This window comes from Calonectris borealis, chromosome Z, assembly GCF_964195595.1.
Source record: "Calonectris borealis chromosome Z, bCalBor7.hap1.2, whole genome shotgun sequence".
In the NCBI taxonomy this organism is placed as follows: domain Eukaryota; kingdom Metazoa; phylum Chordata; class Aves; order Procellariiformes; family Procellariidae; genus Calonectris; species Calonectris borealis.
This window is the reverse complement of record NC_134352.1, coordinates 11,033,169-11,055,800: the sequence shown is the minus strand read 5'-3', so window position 1 is coordinate 11,055,800 and position 22,632 is coordinate 11,033,169. Positions and strand designations below refer to the sequence as shown.

Sequence of the window (22,632 nt, the reverse complement as noted above, 5' to 3'; positions counted from 1 at the left end):
CAGTCTGAAGGGGCAAATGCAGAAAAAGATTTGTGCTTGGTTAGCAAAGCACAGAAAAAAGCTGTGCTTCTTATCTCTACATGCAATGCCTAGAAAAAAAAAATTCCTATTATGTCAGAAATGGGATGTTTCTACAGTCACCTTTTTATGCTGACTGACAGAGAGTGTGTAGGTGATTTTCTGTCTGTTCAAAGGTTCCCTCCATTCTGTTAAAAGCCCACCAAAAGACAAAACTCTTAAGATGTGATAGTACTTACCATCGCTATCTGACAGAATTGAAACAAACGCACTTTGAATATCCTTGAGATGAGACTGTAAGATGAGAAAAAAGGACATTATTTTTATCTCAGGTTTTGGATCCTTCGTCTGGTCTCAAGGCAAGTTCCTAACAGATAAACAGAGCCTACTGTATCAATGGAGTTGCTTGTTTGAGCTACACCTACGACAAGAACTGTCCTTCTTTCCAGACAGGTAAGCAGCAGCCTGACTGACACTCACAGAAGATAACAGTTACTTGTCCAGCACCCTTTTACAGCTACCATGCCATTAGTAAACCACATATCGTATTTTCCTTGTCTAATACATGGCAATAATGCATCATTAATCTGGCTTGCAGCCAGATGGGCTATTCTCTGTGCGAGGACGTCTTTTCTTCATCCCCAAACGAGTGGATTTTGCCACCTCCCACAAGTTCCATTGTTTAGACGAGTGTAATATGTGGCAAGGTTTTACATGTAACAGCTTATATTTGCGAAGCACCTATTGTTCCAATGCTCCTCATCATTACCTGGAGAGCACAAAATGGTTACATGGTCCCATCACAGTCTCTATGCAGAGAGAGGACATTTTGGTTGGGAATGCTTTATTAAGTCCTTGTATAGGACGTTTCACATTCTCTCATGACAGACAAGCAACCTAAATATAAGGTTTTCATCAAAGCACACCAAAAACACACAGTACCTGAAGCACATCTTGCTCCTAGTTGTGATAAACTCTGTGAAACAAATGAGTCCAGGAATTCCATCTAGTTCTCCCCCTTCTTCCCCTCCTAGACCTCCTATTAGTATTTTCCAAAAATAAATCCTAAAAACTATACAGACACCAACCTCTTCTTCCCAAGGGAAGATGTACTGCTACTTCATCTTTCAACAGCTATTTACACTAAGCTCACTCTGACTTGAGTGCAAGTCAGATGTTTACAAAGGTGCCAAACAGCCTCGTTCACCTGCCAGTTAGTACGTTCCCCTAGTAACAAATGATAAGCCACGTCTCAAAAAGACCGCAGTAAGGACTGCAGCAGCACTGGGGGAAAAGAGGCAATGGAAGTGAAGGGGAAGGAAGGGACAGAAAGGATGTGAGAAGCAAAAATAGGGACAATGTTTGGAAAGGGCATATTTCTTACCTTGATTGCTTTGTGTGTGCTCAGCTTCTTCACCATTGATAGAAGCCAGATGCAAGCTGCCTGCCTAACGTGTGGGTTGGGGCTGATAATGTGCTTGTTCAAAATAAGGTCTAGGACCCAGGGAACCACGTCATTCACTTTCAAATCTGTATGAAAGAAAGAAAGGTGGAGGGGAGAGAGGAAGCTTTGAGAATTGGCCACACCCGTTTTTAATTTCTATATATCAATTCAGCGCAATGAAAAATCTAATCAGCCCATGAGTATTCAGGTGACACCTTAATCTCTGTTTATTCAGGAAAAGCCTTCAGTGGAGTCACTGGGAAAGTATTTCTCCTAATAGAAACACTGAATAGAGTCCTCCTAACCCTTCATGAAAGTGTTTCAGCGCCTGTGGCCAAGAAGAGGTACCACTCATACTGCATGAGATTCAGTGCACTACTTTTTTTTGTTAGAACTCAAAATTTCTGGAGCAACAGCAAGGTTCGGTTTCTACCGGGTTCTGCACATGCTCAGCTTTGCATACACTTAAGGTCTAAGATGACCACTCTCACAACATTAAAACATCTGTTTGCAGGTCTGAGGCTGATATTCACAGTTGCCTGTTTTGAAGCCAGCATTTTGTCATGCTTGTATTTAAGTGGCTACAGAATCTTAGTCCTTAAATAAAATTTCTGCATTTACTGCATCTAAGTGTCACTTAATCGTATCACTCCAAGCTGTTGGAAAAAGACTTGCAATTTAATTTTCTAACCCTATTTTCCATTGCAGGCTTCAAAATGCTATTTTAAAAGGTTTGTGTATGTTACACCTGAAACTAATGCAACATGGCAAACCAAAATGAAAAAACTAGAACAAATGCAATGTCAAGTGGCAACGAATTAGATTTCATCAAGAACTTATTTAAACAGCACATGAAATAAAGTCTTCTACCCTCTGAGCAGATGGACTTGAGGAGGTGAAACGACCTGTATATAATCCAGCATTGCAGAACACTGAGCAGTGCATTAACAAACACAAATGTCTCTTTCTTCTACTCTTACAAACCAAACACCACAGAAATAAAGTTATGGAGCCCAGTGTTAATCCAGAACTGTGAGATTTTACATTTCTCAACCCAGCCCCTGTATTAGGAAGGCCTACCTGAAGGAGGGATATATTCCTCCTCTGTGACTGTCCACGCATCACGTGCAGCCACTGAGCTGGTTCCTACAGCAGCACTGGTAATAGCTTCACCAACGGTGAACTGCAGTTCTATTTGTTTGGCCTGAAAAACACCACAAGAGCCTCACTGACAGTACTAAGTAAACATACAGCAAAACTTTTGGCACTTACTCCACAAAACCACAGTCTCTCTCCCAATCTCAATTCTCCACACCAATTTGCAATAAGATCACTCTTTTGGTGAGCTTCTGAGACTGTATGGCACCTCAGACCCACTGAAATTGATGGAAACTGAGGCAATGTCAAACTCTCCAAAACGAATGCGAAGAACTAAAATTTCCACACTTATTTTTAAAGCATGCCTCTTACAAAGCGTTTGCTGGTCTCTGCAAACATTCAACTTAGTGAACAGAAAGAATTGGGGAGACAGGATGAAAATAAAACAAAGTTAGAACAATACTGCCAGTCATTAATGAAAATTACTGTGGCTTTGTTATTGTATGCAGTAGTAAAAGATTCTCCTGTAATTCCATCCAGAAGTTGATCATCTCTAAGAGACGCAAAAATTTTTTTTTCACATTAAAAGACAATATTTTGCTTTGCTTCTCTGCCCTCTTTCCACTATTCTCTAAGCCCTCAGGAACAGAATGTGCAGAACTCTGCCACTTTTTTGTTATTATTTCTGACGAATCTTGAGTTGTAAGAACTGATTTCCATACCGGCTGAGTACTTTCTAGATTGCTTTCCTTACTCTCTGGAAACACAAAATGTTTAGGCATTTGGAGAAGTAAGCCCTTAGCTTCCTGCCATCTAAGATAAATTGGTTTTTTTCAAGTACGTATTTTATAAAGGAAGCTACAATGACCCTTAGCAGTTACAGGAGATAAACATGGCACTTAGGAACATCATTTTACGTTTGTGTACAAAATGTTCTTACTATTCTTGCTTGTTTGATCACATCAGATTGGAAGATTCAGCAACGCCAGCCTGCCTGTTACTCAGTAGCTGCTTCTACAATGCTGAATCTTATGTCAATGTCAACAAGGAAGAAAGGTAAAACACGCTGTAAATGAAGAATACTAAAAAAGCTCCTTGCCTATTTAATTTTGCTGTCTGGCATATTGCAATATATATTGCAATTGAGTATAGCAGCTCTGAAGTACTGTGAAAGAATGCAGTGCACTATGCTGATGCATTTAGGCTGACAACAGATACATATATTCCTATAAACAAAGCTTCTAATTCAAGTGAGTTATATCAGCTGATGTAGTTCAGATGAAAAAGAAGGTGTATTTATATTATCTACTTTTAGGGTACTTTTGAAGGCCAAAGTACAGACCTATGGCTTCATTACTATAAGCTCGTAAGATTTTACACATACAGATAGTCCTTCTGAAGGGGAACACATACTCGTCTCAGAGACTGGGGCAGAGACCTTGACTGGCAAGTTTTTAAACTGTGGCATAAAACATTTTACAAGACCCAAACCTACCTCTGCTCTCTATTTCAAGGCAGTTTTAAAAAACCCAGAGGCACAATTACAAAAAGACAGCTCTCCTTGTAAACTTGGCTGTAGAGATATAAAAAGCATTCAAATAGAAATACTCACTGCAGTATAAAGAATAATACATTAATAGTGCCTCACCTCCACAGAATCCATTAAACCCTGCAACAGTAGCTTCTGGTGGGGAAAATCTTCATCTCCCACTGGGAAGTAACCTAGTGTTTGTATTGCTCGTTCCTTCATCTTAAATACAAACAAAAAAAACACCATCACATAACCTTCCTGTAAGTCCAGAAGATGCACTTTAAACCCACTCTTTCTCACCCTTGCTGAAGTTTCACTTAAGGTACCAGAAGTTAGACATGCAAGTGACTTATCAGATCAATCAGTGCAGCTCTCTTCCAAAACACAGATCAAAACAAATGTCCTGTTACCTTTGAGGATTATTTCCAGGTAAAAGAAGACACTCCCATTTTTCTTGAATTAAAATTTTGACCATTCATAGTTTTCATCCCTTAAGCTCCTACTTATGACTATAGAAAGCACAAGTGATCAACTCCTAGACAACACTGGAAAACTCTTAGCCTAATTCTGAAAACCTTTAGCCTAATTCTGACTCACTAAACCCAAAGATAAGCCTAATTGCTTTAAAAACCGAGCCTGAATTTGGCAGGTAATACAAAAACCTGGGGACGGAGCATTCCAGAAATGAACAAGGATCATAACAACACTACAAAATCTTGCCTTATTTGTTTCCTTGCTGGAGGGGATTCGGGCCAGTAAGCTTTCAACAAGTTGCAGCTTTGTAAATCCTGTTCCTTCGCTGGGGATTGGCAAGGGACCATTCCTGCCAATCTCCCCAAGAGCTGTACAAGCTGCCACCACGAGGAAGGGAAAGGTGCTGTCCAGAAAAGAACCTACAGGAAAAAGCAAAACAGGATACTTGGATTTTGTATTATTATTTAGCAGTGGGCAGGTAGGCACTTATATTTTACCCATGCAAGAAGCAAAGCATTTATCTCCTCTACAGCTAATAGGAAGCATTATGCCAGAATAAAATCAAAGTGAAAGGAGACACTGAGAGGACTCTAGGCAGTGGCACTGCTCCCGATTGTGCTATGTTGGTCTACGAGCTAAGCGTCCATCTAATTCTTGTTGAAAAGTGTTAGGTCCATGCATCTAATCAGATGACATTTTTACAGGCTGTGAAAGAAAGTGAACTCAGGATTACAGTATCTATGGCCTGAATATCTTAGAGAAGTCCTCAGCCTGGGGTGGTTGAAAAAACAACTGTTACATGCAGCAAAGTCTTAGGCAGGAAGTTACCTATTGTCTCTGTCGTCGACTTTATGAGCTGTTCTTGTTCCGGCATGACTGCAGTGTTTGGCTGTTCTATGTCATGTAGCTCCATTGTTCTGATTTTCCCTTTGGCCAAGTACCTTCCTACTGTAAATCCCAAAGCCAACAAGGATCCATGTTGGACCTCCGGGCTCTACAGACAACACCAACAGTGCAGAAAATCTCATTTTCAAAGTAAGTAACACTTTGCACAAAGCACCCATTTAAAAACACACATGGACAAGCCAGATGAGAAGGCAGCCCGAAGAATGAAGAGTTCTAACACATAATGCAACAACAGAGAGTTTGATATTGCTAGTGTTCTCTGATGGATGGAGTCCTTTAAGATAAATTAACAAAACTTAGAAGAGGCTTAGGAGGACAGATTAAGAACTTATGACCAGCACTCACATTCCTGAAGTCTACCCCTTGGCAGATAGGCAAAAAAAATATTTAAAAAATCCAACTCATCTGATTTGTAAGTACAGACCTACAAAGGTGAACTAAGATAATACTATGCTGTCTCTGCTTAAAAACTGGGCATACTCAGATTAAGGAGACAAAATGTACTCTTTGGTAAAAAGCAGTACAGGGCACTTACTCTAGATTTGCACTGCTAAGAATGAGAACACACTTGGCCTACGAACACAGAAGGCAATGACTCTACACAGTTCAGAAGGCCGTAGACCATGAAAACTAATTATTACAATTAAATATAAGAACATTAATTTGTCCAATGCTGATTTGGCGCTGAGACTACCTAAGGACGGTGCTCATTCTCACAGGTGAATTCTAACAAAAGGATTTGGTGCAGAAATAAGGTTGTGAGACTTAAAAGCTACCCTAATTAAAAAAAAAAAAAAAAAGGAAGGGGGCAGGGGCTTAAACTAAGATTAGTTCATGTATCTGTTTTTTATCACAAACCTGCAAAAAGTTGCATCAGTGCAACTGTGCTGCCAGGATGGGATCCTGAACCTAGCCTGGCCTCCAGGGACTGCTCCTTGTGGCGGTCTCAGAGCAGCAAAGCCAGCTGAAGGTGGGTCCTTCCCCCTCTCCCCTTCAGCTGTCCATTTACACTGCAGTCCTTACTGAGCCACTGGAGATCACCACCACCCCCAGCTGTACTGATTCAGCTGGTTTTGTACATTCACAGCAAACCAGAGCTCTAACTGACTCAAACTCAAAAATGTCTGTGAACACCCTGCTTTTTTTTTGTTTCATGGTTCAAATCCCTCTTTATTTTTCAGCCAGATTCTGTGAAAGGTCAACCTTGGCTTCATGGGTGAGTGGGGTGGAAAGCAGCAGTGGGGGGCTGGGACCCGTCTATGCCGGCTTTGTGACCACAGAAGCTGCGCCCTACATAAAACTGAGCAATTTGGCTTACAGACACAGCTTTCACAGATTCAAAATAAATGCTGTTTGTTAAGTGATCAGCACTTCTCGTCAGCATTTGCGCCTGTACCCGCAATGTAAAACGGTGGCCCATTAAGTCCTTCAGAGACTCATATAAAAATGTCTTGGGGAAATATAACCTAAAAATGCTACTACTTCCCCTCCCTTTCAGGATTCAAGACACACCAGCACAGAAACCTGCCCAATTTGTTTTCAGGACTTCTCCTCCATGGTGGTAGTGGCCAAATGCAGAGATAAGGATAATGGGAGGTCGAAGGAGCTGCAGGAGGAGGGAAGGCAGGCAAACCCACCGTGTACCGATACAGCCGGCTGCCGGCTGCCGAGCAGTCCACGTGGGTGGGAGGGAAGAAGCCAGCCCTCACCTGGCAAAGGCTGCTGGTCGGACAAGGCGATGGGGAGCCAGGAGGCTGCTGTGGCTCAGGAGAGGAGGGGAAGTTAAACATTTAACGAGCTAAACATTTTCTTAGTTCTGCGGATACGTGTAGTCACTTACAAATAAGGAATCAGTAAACTGTTTGAGGTAGGTAGTGTGATCCATTACCACTCAATGGGATGAGCTGGCTCAAACTGGTTAAATACGTGACAGTACTGGGTTTGCTTGGGAAGCGCCTCCAGGAAACCCTCCTACTGACCTTAACAACAGCTTCGGGGATTAATTTATTTAAAGATCTGTTGCACTCACCTACAACAAAAATCCCTTCTCACCGTCCAACCGGAAGTCAGCTAGTTAATTTTACACTCATATTAAGGCCAATAGATCCTGGGCACACTGTGAGATTCAGATTTCCTATCAGTTACATGACATGAGAAAAAACAAGAATCAGACAAAGGAAGGTAGTTACATGGTTGTCTTTTGTCATCTTGATCAGCTGCTCCAAGGAGGCCCTAAGCTCATCTCCAGACATGGTAGACAGCACTACAGAATAAAACAGGGCTGCGAGCTCGCGCATTTCTTCTTTGTTCGTGTTCATCAGGCTCTGCGGGAGTTTTTAAAAAGAAACATAAAATATGGAAGCAGCTTCTTACACAGTCTATTCATACAGAGCTTCAATATACAAGGACAACTGTCATGCAGCTACATAAATAGTACTTAATTAGAAACCACTCTTCAATTTGACAGCATTATCATTTAGTAAGCAACAAAGCACTCAATTCAGCAAAGCATCCATTACATGCTCGGCGTTTAGGAGGAAGACTATTACTAGCCACAAGCAGGCTACCCATCGCTTCTGCATTAAACATGCTGATTGAATGCTTGGCTGAATTTTGTCTTCAGAGAAGAGCTTCTACATTTTGCATCCATGCTGAGCTAAAAAAAACCTAAACACACTATTTTTGCTGAGCTACTGGAGGCTTCCGTTTCCTTTTTATTGATCAAAGGGGAAAAAAAACTCAAGAGGTTAAACTAGTTAAATCCAATGATGACAAAAAACCCAAGTGTCCAGGAATCACAGCTCTCAATGCAAATTTATCCAGTCTGTATTAGAGATCTTGTATTATCTAAATTGTTAAGAAGTTGAATTTGAGAAGCCTCAGGTCATTTTTTAAGATATAATCTTACCTCTGCCATTAATTTGATGTATAATGCAACACACTCACGTGAAAAATTCATACCCAAAGCTTTGAATGGCTTGGGCTACCACAAAGGCGGCAAAAATGAGCCAAGCAAACAAACAAGAAATGAGATCTGTCAGGCTCATGAAACATAACTCTAACTTCAACTCAGAACTTGCATCAGGTCACGCAGCTGACTTCTAACAAACCCCTGGACCTGTTCCTTCCACTTGGCAAAGGGAAATCACACAAAGGGTGATTTACAACAGTATATCTGAACTAGGTAGTATCAGTTATCACCCCTTGATGCTTAATTTTGCAAATGGACACTAGGCCAAAGAAAAAGAAGGGTTTTCTGCAAATGCTGAGCAATACTGAAAAGGAGAATGTCTTTAAGTCCTCTCTTTTGAGGTTCATACCTGCACTTAAATGAGATGTGGTAACTGTATACAGTGCGATGCAGCACAGATATCAGCAGAGGAAATTATTAGAACACATTCTAATTTTTCTTTAACTTGACTAAGTATTTTTTCTGCCAGACTACCCTAATGAAAGTGAAGGCAACCTGTAAGACCTTAGTAAATCCTGGATGCTTGAAGCAAAAATGAAAAAGCAGAAAGTTGCCTGAGAAAAGAATCTAGGGAAAGCAGAATTATCTTTGGCTTATTCCCAAGCAGGCTCCAGTTTATCTGGTTTTTTGTTTGAAGCTAATTAACAAAAAAAAAAAAAACCTCCACAGAAAGGGCTCTAAAACAATTAGATGAATCCTAATTCATCTCATTTTCTGAGAAGCCACCCACATCTTCCCACTGGAACATTCCTATTGTTAAACAATTCCTTAAAAAAATTTGCAGAATTTTGTTTTCAGTTTTCTTTTGCTGTTTAATGGATCTTCTGATCAAGAGGAAAAACTGACTGACTATACGAACAGGATCAATGACATAGATTACCCAGAACATGTAAGTCAATGAACAAAATCAGTAACATCAAAGAACCAAAAGATAATTTTCCCCATCCTGCTACATACAACACCTCATGAGGTGTTGACTGTAAGTAGAAATACCAGATTTCAAATTAAGTGCATACTTGGAAATAAGACTCCATTCCACCATGGGAAAATGCCAGATTTTGCTAATGCCAAACGCCCTCCACCCAAAAAAATAAACCAAAAAAAGGGTTTTCAACATACCTTTACCCAATCCATTTTATCTATAAATCTGGTGGCTAGTTTTTCTGGATACACTGAAACAACTTCTAGAAGACAATACATGACTGGCAAACCTAAACAGGAATTAAAGAATCAGGTTATTAAACAACTGCATATTTACAACAATCTAACAATCAGTGATAAAAAGAGGTTAAGAAGTATCACGCATTTCAAAGCATTCATTTGCAATTCACTAGGGATAACAAACAACAGAGAATAATAGGGTAGAGTATTTCTCAGAAATATTAGGGAAACTAATAGAAGCGAACATTCTGGTAGCAATTTGTTCTAAATGCATTCAAGTGCTTTAAGACTACACTTGCTGCAGATACGCTTTTATCAGAGTGAGGAAGAATAGCATTCACTGGTGAGGAAGCTGTTATAGACAATGGCCTCACAATTTTAAAGCATTATGTCAAGCGATGCTGCAATTTTACTGTTCTGCTTTCTCCCACCTACACAGCAGCACAGAAGAGAACAAGTTTAAACTAAAGAGTATATAGTCCGTGTTGCAACTCTGTGATTGCTGCAGCCAAGTTCAAAGCACTGAGTGTGACAACTCATTTCTAGTAAGAGAAGACTTTTTTTTGTTCAAGATGGTGCTGCACACAGCTTCTTACCTCCAACACCAGCTAACAGCTGCTGAAGAAGGCCAATATATATATGCACAGGGTTGGTTTCTGCACTTTTTGAAGAGGAGGAGGAAGAGAAAGATATGTGGTTGCCAGACATGAGGTTTCTTATGTAACGTCCAATAGCTGGAGCATGATCCTGCATATCTGCCAAGCTCTGTGAGGTTGGCACCACACCTGCACTGTGAGCAAGACACATCCGCAGATACAGAACTATCTAAGTAGAGAAGAGAAAAACACAGGATACTGAGTGCATGAGCACTTGAAAAACCGTGGAGGAGACAAAATAAAAGAGCAGGGAATATGCTGTATTTAGTATAACCAAAACAATACAGTTTCTTCTTTAATCAAATCTAGACAGAAAAGTCAGCATGGAGACAGGAACAAATATAAAGTGTAACAGATCTTAGGACCACTGTAAGCAGACAACTGTGTAAGCAGACAACTCTACAGTGCCTGCATCACTCTCAAAAGATTAAATCATATGCAGACTTTTGGTTTATCATAAGCTGATGCAACCTCCTTGCAGGCATACAAATGCAACCCAATAATAAGGTCTGCTAATACAGACCTTGCATTACATCTGAGTTTGTGTCTACAGATCACTGAAGCCATGGAATCTGCTATGAAAAGAACAGCCTCAAGGAGCATAACGGGACTTTTGGACAGGACTGCCAGTTTCTCCCTCTGAGAAGCTATTACATTAGGTATCCTGCAGAGAGCAGTGGAGCAGCCCTCTCGGGAACATTCCTCCCACACCCCTAGAAAATCCTGTTCAGACTGCCGTTTAAGGACAGACAGATAAAGGATGGAGAGTTAATCCCAACATCTGTTTAAAAGAGGAATTTTAGAATGTAGGATGGCTTATGGTAACTGTTACCTTCTTATACCGTCCTCTAAATAAATAATGGTACACATATCCAAGGAAGTAAATCCAGACAATTACCTCTCCAAATGTGGCAGGATTGAAAGGCAACGCTGCAGTTCCAGTCATATATTTAGCTGGAGTTTTCATTCGGTGAGAGGCCTAAACAACAGAGTATATTAAGACTGGAACAGTCAGATCCATGAACAGGAGAGATGTTGGAAAGGTCAACGAAATTTTGCTGATGCAACTATGTTTATCCTCCACTTAGCAACTGAAAATGTACAACAGTTCTATAACAAGAAGGGCACAGTGCACTTGGTAATAGTACAGTTTAGGTCCACAACTTTACGTCCCTGAAAGTGGAAACTCTGAATTCATGACAGGGAATGGCAGCGGAGGCTGGAGGAGGACAAAATTCTTTCCTCCCCTCAGGAAAAAAAGAAGTGCTTTAGAATTTAAAAACAAAATACCTCATAAACTTCCAAACTCTGAGGTGCCCCAGCTGACAGGCAGCCAGGAAGCTTGGGGATGGCAGCTCTGCCAGGCTTCCCCAGTGCTGGGAGGTGGGCACCCTGTGCTGCACCAGCCAAGCCCAAGGAGTCTCTCAGACCCTCCTACCCGCTAGGCAGAAGGCTGCTGCAGCAAGAGAGCAACTCCTTTCCATGGAAATGTTAGCTTTGACAAGCAGGAATATTCCATCAGAAAACCATCCGAACAGAAGGTTTCCAGTAATACCCACTGCAAACGCTGCAGAAAAGCAAGTCCGTATCCTCTAGGCAATACGCACATCAGTGCTAGGGCTGGATTCAGCAAGGCAGCCTTGCATCTGAATAAACACACAAGGCAGTTGCACAGAATTCAACAGACCCTCACACCTCTTAAGATGCTTAGATCTTTTGCTGCACTGTAATTTCAATGACATCCAGAACCATTAGTGAAAACCTGAATTAGTGAACCAGAATATGACTTCCTAGAAGAATGGGTTCCCATCCATACCCAGCAGATCAGGTCCTACTCTTTTGCATATACTTTCTTGCAGAGGGAGAGAAGGATCATGCTAACTCACGCAGGAAAGCCATTTTGCTTCTCGGCCTGCTGTGCCAAGCAATGCATACAAACTTCTCAAACATCTCCAACACTCGCGTATTATTCATGGTATGTGAAAATTCACACTTCAAGATAACTAACCAAAGAAATGTACCTCCAGGATTTTTTAATACGCCTTCAGGACATGTAAGGAAGATCTGAAAAGTCCTCAAAAACCATTTTTTTAAGTTCACCCAGGAGTGAAGGAATCTTGTTTTTCTCAGTAGTGATTAAACTAGGTTGATCCATAGTTATTTAGTGACATTACGGAAGTCAAGGAAAATTTTAAAATTAACTACAAGGGGACAGGCATTTAGTAGTGTTATCTAAAACTTAATCTTTGTTTCTTAGGTTTTTTTATCTATTTGAATAACCAGTATTTTGGACAAAAGCAAGTTTTTTTCATGAAGCTTCAAATATTTAATATACTAGCAGAGTACATCAGTAGAATACAACACCAGCAGAGTATACAACATTTCACAAGAAATCTCTCAGGTGTAAAAGTTCTGCTATCACAAATCTCTTGCAAAACCAGATGTGCTCCAACATTTTATACTTCTGACATTTTTTTAAAAAGTAGACTATCAGAGGAAAAAACCAGTATTGTCAGTGACCCTCCACATCTTCTTTATAAGCCTAGTATAGCTACCATACACCGAAGTGTGAAACACAGACTAGATTTTAACACCTCTCCAGATGATCTCTCAGTGCAAACAGTGAGAGTAAACTCAGGGGTACAGTTTTTGGCATATCATTCCACTAGACTCGTGAAAGGTTATTTACATGGCCATTACTTCCACAGATTGCAATGGAGATGAATAACTAAGCCTTTAAGTCAACAAACCAGACTTCTTCACTTGTTCCAGTATCTCCTTTCCTAGCCTGGAATCTTTTTTCTGTTTTATGCACAGTATTATTTTTCACCAGCCCAAGCAGAGAGTGGTCTTCCTATCCCTTCAAGAACGTGTTTGTGAGTGAACTGTCTTTGTAAAACATGCTGGATTATCATCCCTGAACACTGGATTCCTCACTCCACACATCTTCTGCACAAACAGCATCAAAGCAAAATAATCTCTTTGTTAAAGGATCTGCCTCCCTGTTACTTAACACTTGGATCTCTTGCAATTATTGCCAGCAAAAGGTAACGATGAGTGCTAATCTTGGCAATGGAATACTAGGTGTGGTCTTCACTGTGATTTTAGCTAACTTTATTTCTTGGGGGAGGTGACGGAGATGGATACAGGGAAGGGAAGACCACATCTATTACATGCCTGAGCATCAGACATGTATTTGTCATTTACTGGGACAGAAGCACTGTACCTTGTCTTGAATGTAATGGACCATTTCAGGGAAGGAAGGCATCTGCTTCCCAGAACTCTCCTTCTCATTTTTACCAGGAAATGTTCTCAGCACCCGCTGGGCTTCTCCATGTACCTCCTCCCGCCTTTCAAAGAAAAGATGAGAAACAGACGTTATTTGCACAGAACAAATGGCCTTTAATGAGCCATAAGTTATCTTGGGAAGCTGGGGGAGAGAGAACAGTTTTTAAATGAGAAGTGTTTTTTTGAACGGAAGGGAAGATAAGCTTGCATTAGAACTTTAATGATTTTTTTATTTTAGAGAGGGGAAAGAAAAAGGATAGTGATGAAAGGCCTCTGCAAAACAGTCTGGATCAGCCCACTTCTGCTTCTCTTACATCCTGCTAGTGTTCATCACCAGCTCCTAGTTCCCACATCCTTGCTTTCCTATCTGCTCCTCCTCCCCATCACTTCCTATATTCAAGCTTCAGCTGACACCTACCAGGTTTATCGCTACCTACTTAGCAGAAGATCAACTCCTGAAACAGTGCTGACGCTGCAATGACAGAGCGGTTTCTTGCAATTATCTGTTTAGCTCTCCTTAGTTACACAATAGCTACTCACATCAAAAATCAAGCAACTAAAGTAAGTTGGAAAAACCCCCACCACTTAAATTGCAGTAACAGAAAACTGCAAATGAAATGATTACTGTAATTTAATGAGTCAACTACTCCTCAGCAGAGAGTAGCAACTCTCACAAGTGCATGCTCCTGACTCTTTGCAAATACAGGCTAAATATAGACTGACAGAATTTGCCAGGAAAAAAGAATTTCTAGCCAGTGATTTCAGTTAATGCATTTTTACTTTGCAATTGCAATTGATCATTAATATGAAGTGCTTTAATGGCAGCAGTTCATCTGAAACAAGAAAAAGAATCCAAGCCAAAGACTACCATGAGGCACAGTAACAGTTCTCCACAGAACTGTCAAGAATGCCCCTATGTAAAGGTTAATTTCCAAATTATCATCCTTGATTTTCAGTGAGTGAGTTTTTATTTATTTTATTTATTTATCCACATACATATATATGCATTCATATTTCATCCAAATATATACTGGATACAAATATATATATGTATGTGTGTGTGTGTATATATATATATATGAAAATAACTTTAAAAAGAAAACAACTTACGGGTCTCCTGCAGCTAACAGGAGTAAGTATCTGGAAGGGATATGATCTGGAGGGAATACTGTGCTAGCAAATTTCACAGCCACTTGACGTACTTGAACTTCAGGCTTAAAGAGAACAGACACAAACATATGGTTGAGTTTTAAAGGAACACACTAATGACCTGCACTCACCACTTGTAAATAATCATCAGTCATATGTTTTGTCCTCTGGTACCAACATGACTCAAAGAGTTTAGGTATTTTGAGACACTGTTCTTGCTAAATCTTCATACGGCAGGAGACAGGGAAAAGAAAAGCTAGCTTCTCGTATATTCACAAGTGGAGAATGAAATGTTTAATTAAATACATGCACATTTTTGGGAATCATAAATCAGGGTTATTGCTAATTCTTAGACATCTGAACTGCCTCACCCAAGCAATTTTGAAATGAAGAATGACATACATCATCTATCCACACAAAACAGAGTTGCGCTTAGGAGCAGCACAGCCAGAGGTGGAAAAGAAACATTAGCTTAGGGTGGTCATTCTCTCTGCTGGGTTCAGATAGTCTCAAAATGGTATTGCCTGGAGACCTAGATTGCTTGAGCATCCAGGCAAAGAGTCATCAGCATGAAAATAGTCTCTTACACAGTTACTAGTGCAAGCACTAGAAATACATGTATCTCCACGGTCACCATGAGTACCCATGCAAATACAGAGAATACAAAACCCGCTCTTTCTGAAAACCCAGACCCCTGGGGAATTCTGAACACAAGCAAGATACTCAGTAAAGTAAGAGTCAGTGAAGTGTGGTTTCCTCTGGATTACTGTCTCAAGGCTGAGTTTGTGGGGAGGTTCCCAGGTGCCTTATAATGTTAGAAATCACACAGCACCCTGAAATCCCCACTTAGCAGTGAATGATCCTTTCGACCAAACTCTTGCTTTCATAAAGCATTTCACAAGATACTGTTGCTGAAGCATCTGCTTCTCAAACTTTTCTTAGGAGGAGACTATGAGAAACATACAGCGCAATTGCAATAGCTTGCTTGCTTTGCAAAACAGAACACAAACAGAAAACTGCATTGTCACCCTTCTTGCAGCCACTGGTACCATATTAAAAATACCTCATCTGAGTATACACACCCCCCGTTCTCCCAGACAGGCTAATACATTCAGTAAGAAAAGGGAGACCTGTTCCAAAAGTATACAACAGGAAGTGTCAGGAAACAGGAAAACAATGGATAGCTCTTTTTTTAAGGTACTTAATTTTGACTCCACTGAAAATACCTTTATTAAATAAGAAGCTACAAGAGCTTCCATCAGGGTACGCTGGGCTCCTTCCAAGTTACTGTATGCTCCAACCATCATAGACAAGGCCTCCTGAATGGCAAGCCTAGTATCAGCATCCTCCTGCAGTACAAAACCAAGAGTTTTCACTTTACAGTTTGCAGTGACAAGAATTAAGCAAAACCAGCACAAAATATGCATGATTTCCCAAAGCCCTGTCAGCACTCACCTTGCATAAAGCTTCAAAAAACTGCTGTACCAGTGCTATATCCTTGGTAAAGAGCTGAGGCATTCGGCTGAAACAAGATATTTTAATTCATGAAGTCTTTGTCTTTTTAAATTGAAATGCTTCACATTCACCAGTCTTCCCCTCATCCCACATTTTAACTGTCAAACAAAAGAGAGCCAGCATAGAAGTTTGCTCTATCTCATCCATTTCCACCATGGAGCAGCACCACCACCCCTTAATCCAGTTTGGACAGAGAGATATTCTATGGAAAACCACTTAAATCATCAGCATACCACTGAACATAACACTCGCCTAGCTTCATGCCCTTTAGTCTTTGCTGTACATTCCTTAAATTTATGTTTCTGGCAATCCAGAAAGTGGAACCATTTCTTAAATTCTGTGCATAATTCATGAGCTGCCATTAACCACTGCTAGAGAAGCTATCGGCTAAAAACATATTTCTTTTTACACCTCTGGAGATGTCACAAGAAGAATGCATTTCTCTGCACTATACACTCAATTGCAAAATTGGCAGGTGGCATAAATCATAGAACAGAATCATAGAATAGAATAGTTTGGGTTGGAAGGGACCTTTAAAGGTCACCTCGTCCAAACCCCCTGCCATGGGCAGGGACATCTTCAACTAGATCAGGTTGCTCAGAGCCTCGTCCAACCTGACCTTCAATGTTTCCAGGGATGGGGCATCTACCACCTCTCTGGGCAACCTGTTCCAGTGTTTCACCACCCTCACAGTAAAGAATTTCTTCCTTATATCTAGCCTGAATCTACCCTCTTTTAGTTTAAAACCATTCCCTCTTGTCCTGTCGTAACAGGCCCTACTAAAAAGTTTGTCGCCGTCTTTCTTGTAAGTCCCCTTTAAGTACTGATAGGCCGCAATAAGGTCTCCCGAAGCCTTCTCTTCTGCAGGCTGAACAATCCCAAAGCTTGCTGCTTGCTGATGACAAATTAACAAATTGCTCCTGATAAATTAACAGATTACTCTGGAAAAATTATTCAATGTCCCACTGCTTAAATGGCGCTTCAGTTACCTGGAGAGCTTTCCAACCGCTGAATATGCCATTGACAGCAGTTTTGAATCCTTGAATGATAAAACAATAATTATAATTCAGCAAAATCAGAAATACATAAAGGCCTATCTTTTATAATTAAATATTTACTTTAAATCCTGTCTTCAAAATGCTCAAACAGCCTTTCATAGACAAAGAATCCTGGAACATAAAATAATCATATCCAAGAATAAAACCATTACATAGGAACAGAGGGAGCATGCTTTTCCACAAGAAACAGAAAATTACAAATGGTGACAAAATGTAAATCTCCCTTCTGGTCTCAGCTAATCACATTTTATTTCAAGAGAGACAGCTAAGGAGGTTCAGCAAGTATATGAAACAGTAGTAAAGGGACAGAAACTTTCCACTGGCCCTGAACAGCAGTTTTACACAAAGGAAGCTGTTTGCACAATGGATCCTGCAGATGACCAATGCAGCACATTTATATATGGCCTTTCTTTCTCCTGAACACTCCTTTTTCATGCCCTTCCCAAGGGCAGGGAAGGCCCATGTGTTCAACACCAACTCAGGCCAGAAGGTCATCACATCCAACAGTTCAAATGAACCAGCAAGAGGATCAAAGCTGCAGAAGAGGAGGTCTGCAACATCAGCCCTTCCTAAGATACGTGTAGGAGTATCGTGGGGAATTTGCCTGCTGAAATGGCACTGGAAAGACCTTCAGCTCAGACTAGCATTTGCAGTTCTGTTTGTAACACCCTTCCCATAGGAATACCATCCCTGGACAGACAGGATGGAAGGTATTACAAGCAGGCCTATAGAGTTGCTGATCACAACAGGGTGTACACCTGGAGCTGAGGCCCCATGTGCTCCAGAGTAATGAGTAACAGCAGCTAGATGCTACTCTGGCCTCACTCCTTAGATTATCAACACTCTTATTTCCTGAGACTTTTGCAAATAGTGTCCAAGCACCTATCCATAGCTGTTACAACATATAAAACATTTCTCCTATATAGCCTTTTCAAGTATTTGCTTCTCTTCCAACAAAATTTCTTAAAAAGTATCCTTTGATAGCCATCTCAGGCAACTACAAAAAAGAGATTTATCAGTTTCAATCATAAAGATATTTGTCTTTTGCTTGTATTCATATGAAGAATTATAGCTCTACAGTAAAGAACCTTTCAGCTTACCTCTTTGTATTCATTGATCAGCTTTGTAAGTCCATTTAAAAGCATTGGGCCTAACGGCTTTATTTTACTTTCTGGACAACTGTAATTAGAGACACCAACAAACAAAATATTATCTTTTGCATCCCTTAAAAGTATCTTCTCTCAGTATCACTTTTCCTCAACTTTGTTAAGCTGAAGAATTACAGCTTAATGTGTGCAAGCACACAACACACACACAGATTTCAGGATTAAAAGAAAAAACAGGACTTTCTATGAGTTTTAGTACTCTTTCTTTGCTCTTAGTTCAGTTATATAATTAGTAAACAGAGTAGCTTCTAGGCAAATAGCTAAAAAACATTGTGCTCACTCTGAATTACTTACATGATACAAATATGATGCACAAACTGCAAGGACAGACTTCTCAGTTTTGCATTTGTGTTTGCACCAAAGAGTCCATCATAAACCACCTGGCCAAAAGGAATAAAGAGCAGATCAGAAAGTGTCTGGCCTCACTTTCCAAGGTTTTCTAATTCCCCTTCTTCTTTAAACACTGTCATCAGTAACAGTGCTTCCCTCCCCTACGTACTGGAGGAAGTGTATTATCAAGCTCATTAGGAGGAGCAGCTTTGGAATGTTAGCATTACCTGAATGTTAGCTGGGAACGTTTCTGCAGCTTGCCTGGATCGCAGAAGATGAGGAACTATCTTTAATTTAACACGGGTGCTGACTGACTCTCGTTTCATTTCTGGTTTCAGAACAGACCCCTGTCAGAAACAGAGTTGAAATAATATAGTGCACCTTTGGACAGCAGTACTTTTAAGTTAGCTGAATTATCTTCTACTGCGAATCAACACGCACTGGGACAGAGACAAAAATTATTCAATAGCAAAAACGTTCAGTGAAAGCAGAGAGCAAAGCAATGATAGATTTAAGAAAAATATATATGTCTTCTCCAAATAAAATAGGGCAATTAAAATTACAGCTTCAGAAATTAAGCAGGTATGCAATTCCGAAGGCAAATCTTACCTCCTTGGTTTTCAGTGGTATATCCCCAAGATACACTTTATACATTTTGTTGATGATAGCAGGATTGTTCCAGTCAATTAAACTAAAGAAAAAAACACATTGAACACCAACATGTTATGATTCCAACCTTTGATTACTTTTTAAAATATATGTTTTACAGCATTTTGCATCATATTCATATTCTTCCCAGAGTTCTAATAGATCTAGTCTGATTTCTAATCACTCCTCCCACATCCACATAACATATAATCACGAAGAATTGAAGTGATTACGAATTTCACCTACAAGTTCTACAATGTCATTCCAAATAATTTGTGAGAAACCTACATGTCCCTTCTCTCCCACTGAAACAAGACATATAAACCATGGTAGTCTACCGATTGAATACAGAATGGTCACCTGTTAACAAATTTCTCCACATTCTTCAACCTTGGTGCTTTGACATTTCAATAGAGAACAGGGTATTTTTAATTCTAGGACTATTTCATCTTGGTCTCTCAGACAAACCTGTCTGCCCACAATAATCATCTAATGCTAGCTATTGATGAGACTGTTTGGAACACACATACATACCCAAAAAACACCCCACAGAAAACAAAAAGTTAAGCATGCATGCTTCAAAAAAGTGAAGGAGACAGAACCGCCTCTTTCTTTCAGTAAAGCAACTGATTTCCAAACAAGTCAACTGTGAAGTAGCATATCTTTCTCATAAAAGACATTTAACATTGCATATCAACATGCATTTTTCCACACATGTATTTCGCTCTCCAGGCAAAGAATACTAACACAAAGGGAAAGATGAGACAAGCAGCAAAGGAGAGACTACCTTCTTTAACCAGGCTATCGTCACTTACTAGAATCATCTCCACTGCCACGATTGAGGCACGTGAATAGACTCGAATGGAGAAGGTTTCACATTACATATCTGAGTCCAAGTTAAATAGTCCTATACTTCTAGCAATACAGAAGCCACCCACACATTTCAAAGGCAGGCCTCTCTCACTCCAAATCGCCTGCATGAGCCAGCAAAACTCGCATGATCAATGACTCAGCAAATAGTACCAACAGTAATTACTCTGGCCTCTTGATGGGTTAAAGACAGAAGCATTGTCTTTAGATGATGAAAGGTGGACTGCAGATGAGCAAAAGCTTTAATAATGCAGAAAACAGTGGCTGCCAAACTTCCTAGACTATGGTCCATTTCACAATTACAGTCTCTTTACTCCCTTAATAAATTAAATGAAAGTATACTTTTCTGGGAAAGACAATATAGATAAGGTGACGAGCTGTGAATCACTTATTAAGGCCTTATTGATCATTGATAATCCACAGACGGCAATTTGGAAACCAAGGAGTAAGAAAATGGCTCAAAAGCAATACCAAAGATGACTGAAAACAGACAGCTAAAACTGTCGGCTCTGGAGCCAAGTGACGTTCCCAGCTGCAAGACTGTGAGCCGCACCATTCCCAGCCCCGGGTGAACACATGGCAGCTTTGCAGGTACACGGGGGACTGCAGCCTTCCTCCTTTCAGAGCACGGTCTCTCTGGAGCGCTACAGTAATTGCAGCTAGCTTTGTTAGGAACACTAGCACCATCTTTTCCAAATATCCAAACGTGTACCTTTGTTTGCTCTTCAGTTCAAGGTCTGCTGCAGTGGCAACGCTGTGTCTTGTATCACTGGAGGCTACAACCAGGTGTATAACAGCTTCAAGTTCTGGCACTTGCTCAGCTTCAATGAACTTCACTATCCCCAGCTTACACTGTTCAACAGTGGGGAAAGTAAAGGCAGTGTTACTGACAAGAAAGCGTATGTTACAATAACCGAAGCAGTTCAGCTGTCTGCTTGCTAAGGAGAAGTTCACATGCTCTCCATCTCTTTAGCAGCACCCTCCTCTTGCCTCCTGTCAAAGCAGTCATCTGCAGCAAAGTATCAGCATAACAATTAGGGATACTCTGCTACTTCCCTGCTAAAAAGGGACACTTCATCAACGTAAGAGAGTTTTGCAACCTTACTATCTTTAGGAGAAAAATGCAAGAGTAGGCTGCAGTCGTGGTTGCTTCCTAACCAGCTCTGAGAACTGCTGGCACCTCCCACCCCATCACACTGTTGCAAAGTTCCTTAAGGCATCATGAGAAGTCCCCCAGCAAATTCCCTCAGGGCAACTAAAGACCTGGTCAGAATTAGTTACGTATTTTCCCTGCAGCCTTCCGTTCTTCTGCCTGTAGCTGTCCCTGTGACCACTCCCAGTTCACCGAGGACCAGCCCCGCAAGTGCAAGTACCTGTTCTAGCAGCTCCGGTGTCCATGGGCTATCTCCGATTACTCTTTTGGCTGCATAAAAGCTCATCCCTGGAGGCGGCTGAGGGATTCCAGGACCTCCCACACTACTTGATGAAGAGCCCTGGGCCGAGGGCATGTTTTGTCGACTCTGAGATTCATTCAATACAAACCTAAGCAGGTGGGAAAGGAGTTTCATTAGAGGCTTTATCAATCCACCTCGCCAGCTAAATTTGACACTGGAATGGAGGAATAAACATAACCTATCCAACTTCACATATTCTTCTTTAATTAATCCCATGACTCTGACATAAGACAGAATTTTACGCAGTTGAGACTCAGCTACCAGTTATCCCAGCATGTTCTGCAAGAGCCATAACGATCTCATTATAACTGTTTGAAAATAAACCTCAGTTAGGAAAGGGAAGAGTCCACTGGCATTTCTGAAAAGAGTTATCTCAGGTTACGACCAGAAAGAATAATCTCTTTTGTATTTGAAGTGAATAATCAGACAGTACTACATTTGAGAAACTTGTACTAAAAGCTTTAACATTTGTACGATTTCTATGAAAAATGCAAACCTAACAAGGGAAATAATGAAGCATATGCAACACGATGAAGTGGCAGGAAACAATCCTTGATATAAGAAATAAATAAATAAGATAATGTCTTGGAAAAGGGCAGTTTTAGTGCTGGGCAGGGAAGGAAAGCAAAAACCATAAAGGTTAAGTTTACAGATCTTAGTCTTTTTGGAGACTGGCTAGTCTAGCTGCCCTGTGCACATCTCCATACTCTCACAAAAGCCACTCCACCTCTCCCTGCATCCTTGGAAGTTGGTCAACACACGAAGGCATCAGAATTGTAGTGCAGAGACCACAAGAATTATTTTGCTCCAGACAGCCATAATCTGTTCTGTATTCAGCACACAGGCAACAAAAGGAAGTAAACACTTGCAACAATAAGGACAAACATTCACCCCA

The 22,632-nt window shown here is 40.6% G+C and overlaps 1 protein-coding gene across 15 annotated transcripts in view; it reads right to left on the bottom strand.

The window, feature by feature from the left end:
* Positions 1 to 22,632, bottom strand: part of ECPAS (Ecm29 proteasome adaptor and scaffold) — a 66,765-nt gene that overhangs the window by 23,765 nt on the left and 20,368 nt on the right. For 14 of the 15 annotated variants that reach the window (XR_012670989.1, XM_075137419.1, XM_075137422.1 and 11 more), the window contains 21 exons: positions 21,657 to 21,825; positions 20,996 to 21,135; positions 19,375 to 19,456; positions 18,993 to 19,112; positions 18,730 to 18,815; positions 18,370 to 18,448; positions 17,201 to 17,250; positions 16,152 to 16,218; positions 15,923 to 16,045; positions 14,658 to 14,761; positions 13,486 to 13,609; positions 11,158 to 11,238; positions 10,200 to 10,428; positions 9,562 to 9,653; positions 7,661 to 7,795; positions 5,394 to 5,559; positions 4,812 to 4,984; positions 4,209 to 4,310; positions 2,543 to 2,666; positions 1,403 to 1,548; positions 258 to 312 (listed from right to left, as the gene is read on the bottom strand). Coding sequence is in view for 14 of the 15 variants with exons in the window: in XM_075137419.1 (XP_074993520.1) it covers positions 258 to 312; positions 1,403 to 1,548; positions 2,543 to 2,666; positions 4,209 to 4,310; positions 4,812 to 4,984; positions 5,394 to 5,559; positions 7,661 to 7,795; positions 9,562 to 9,653; positions 10,200 to 10,428; positions 11,158 to 11,238; positions 13,486 to 13,609; positions 14,658 to 14,761; positions 15,923 to 16,045; positions 16,152 to 16,218; positions 17,201 to 17,250; positions 18,370 to 18,448; positions 18,730 to 18,815; positions 18,993 to 19,112; positions 19,375 to 19,456; positions 20,996 to 21,135; positions 21,657 to 21,825 (2,447 nt within the window). In the remaining variant the exon portion in view is untranslated. The remainder of the gene's footprint in view (positions 1 to 257; positions 313 to 1,402; positions 1,549 to 2,542; positions 2,667 to 4,208; positions 4,311 to 4,811; positions 4,985 to 5,393; positions 5,560 to 7,660; positions 7,796 to 9,561; positions 9,654 to 10,199; positions 10,429 to 11,157; positions 11,239 to 13,485; positions 13,610 to 14,657; positions 14,762 to 15,922; positions 16,046 to 16,151; positions 16,219 to 17,200; positions 17,251 to 18,369; positions 18,449 to 18,729; positions 18,816 to 18,992; positions 19,113 to 19,374; positions 19,457 to 20,995; positions 21,136 to 21,656; positions 21,826 to 22,632) is intronic. The other variant, XM_075137417.1, reaches the window with a different exon arrangement.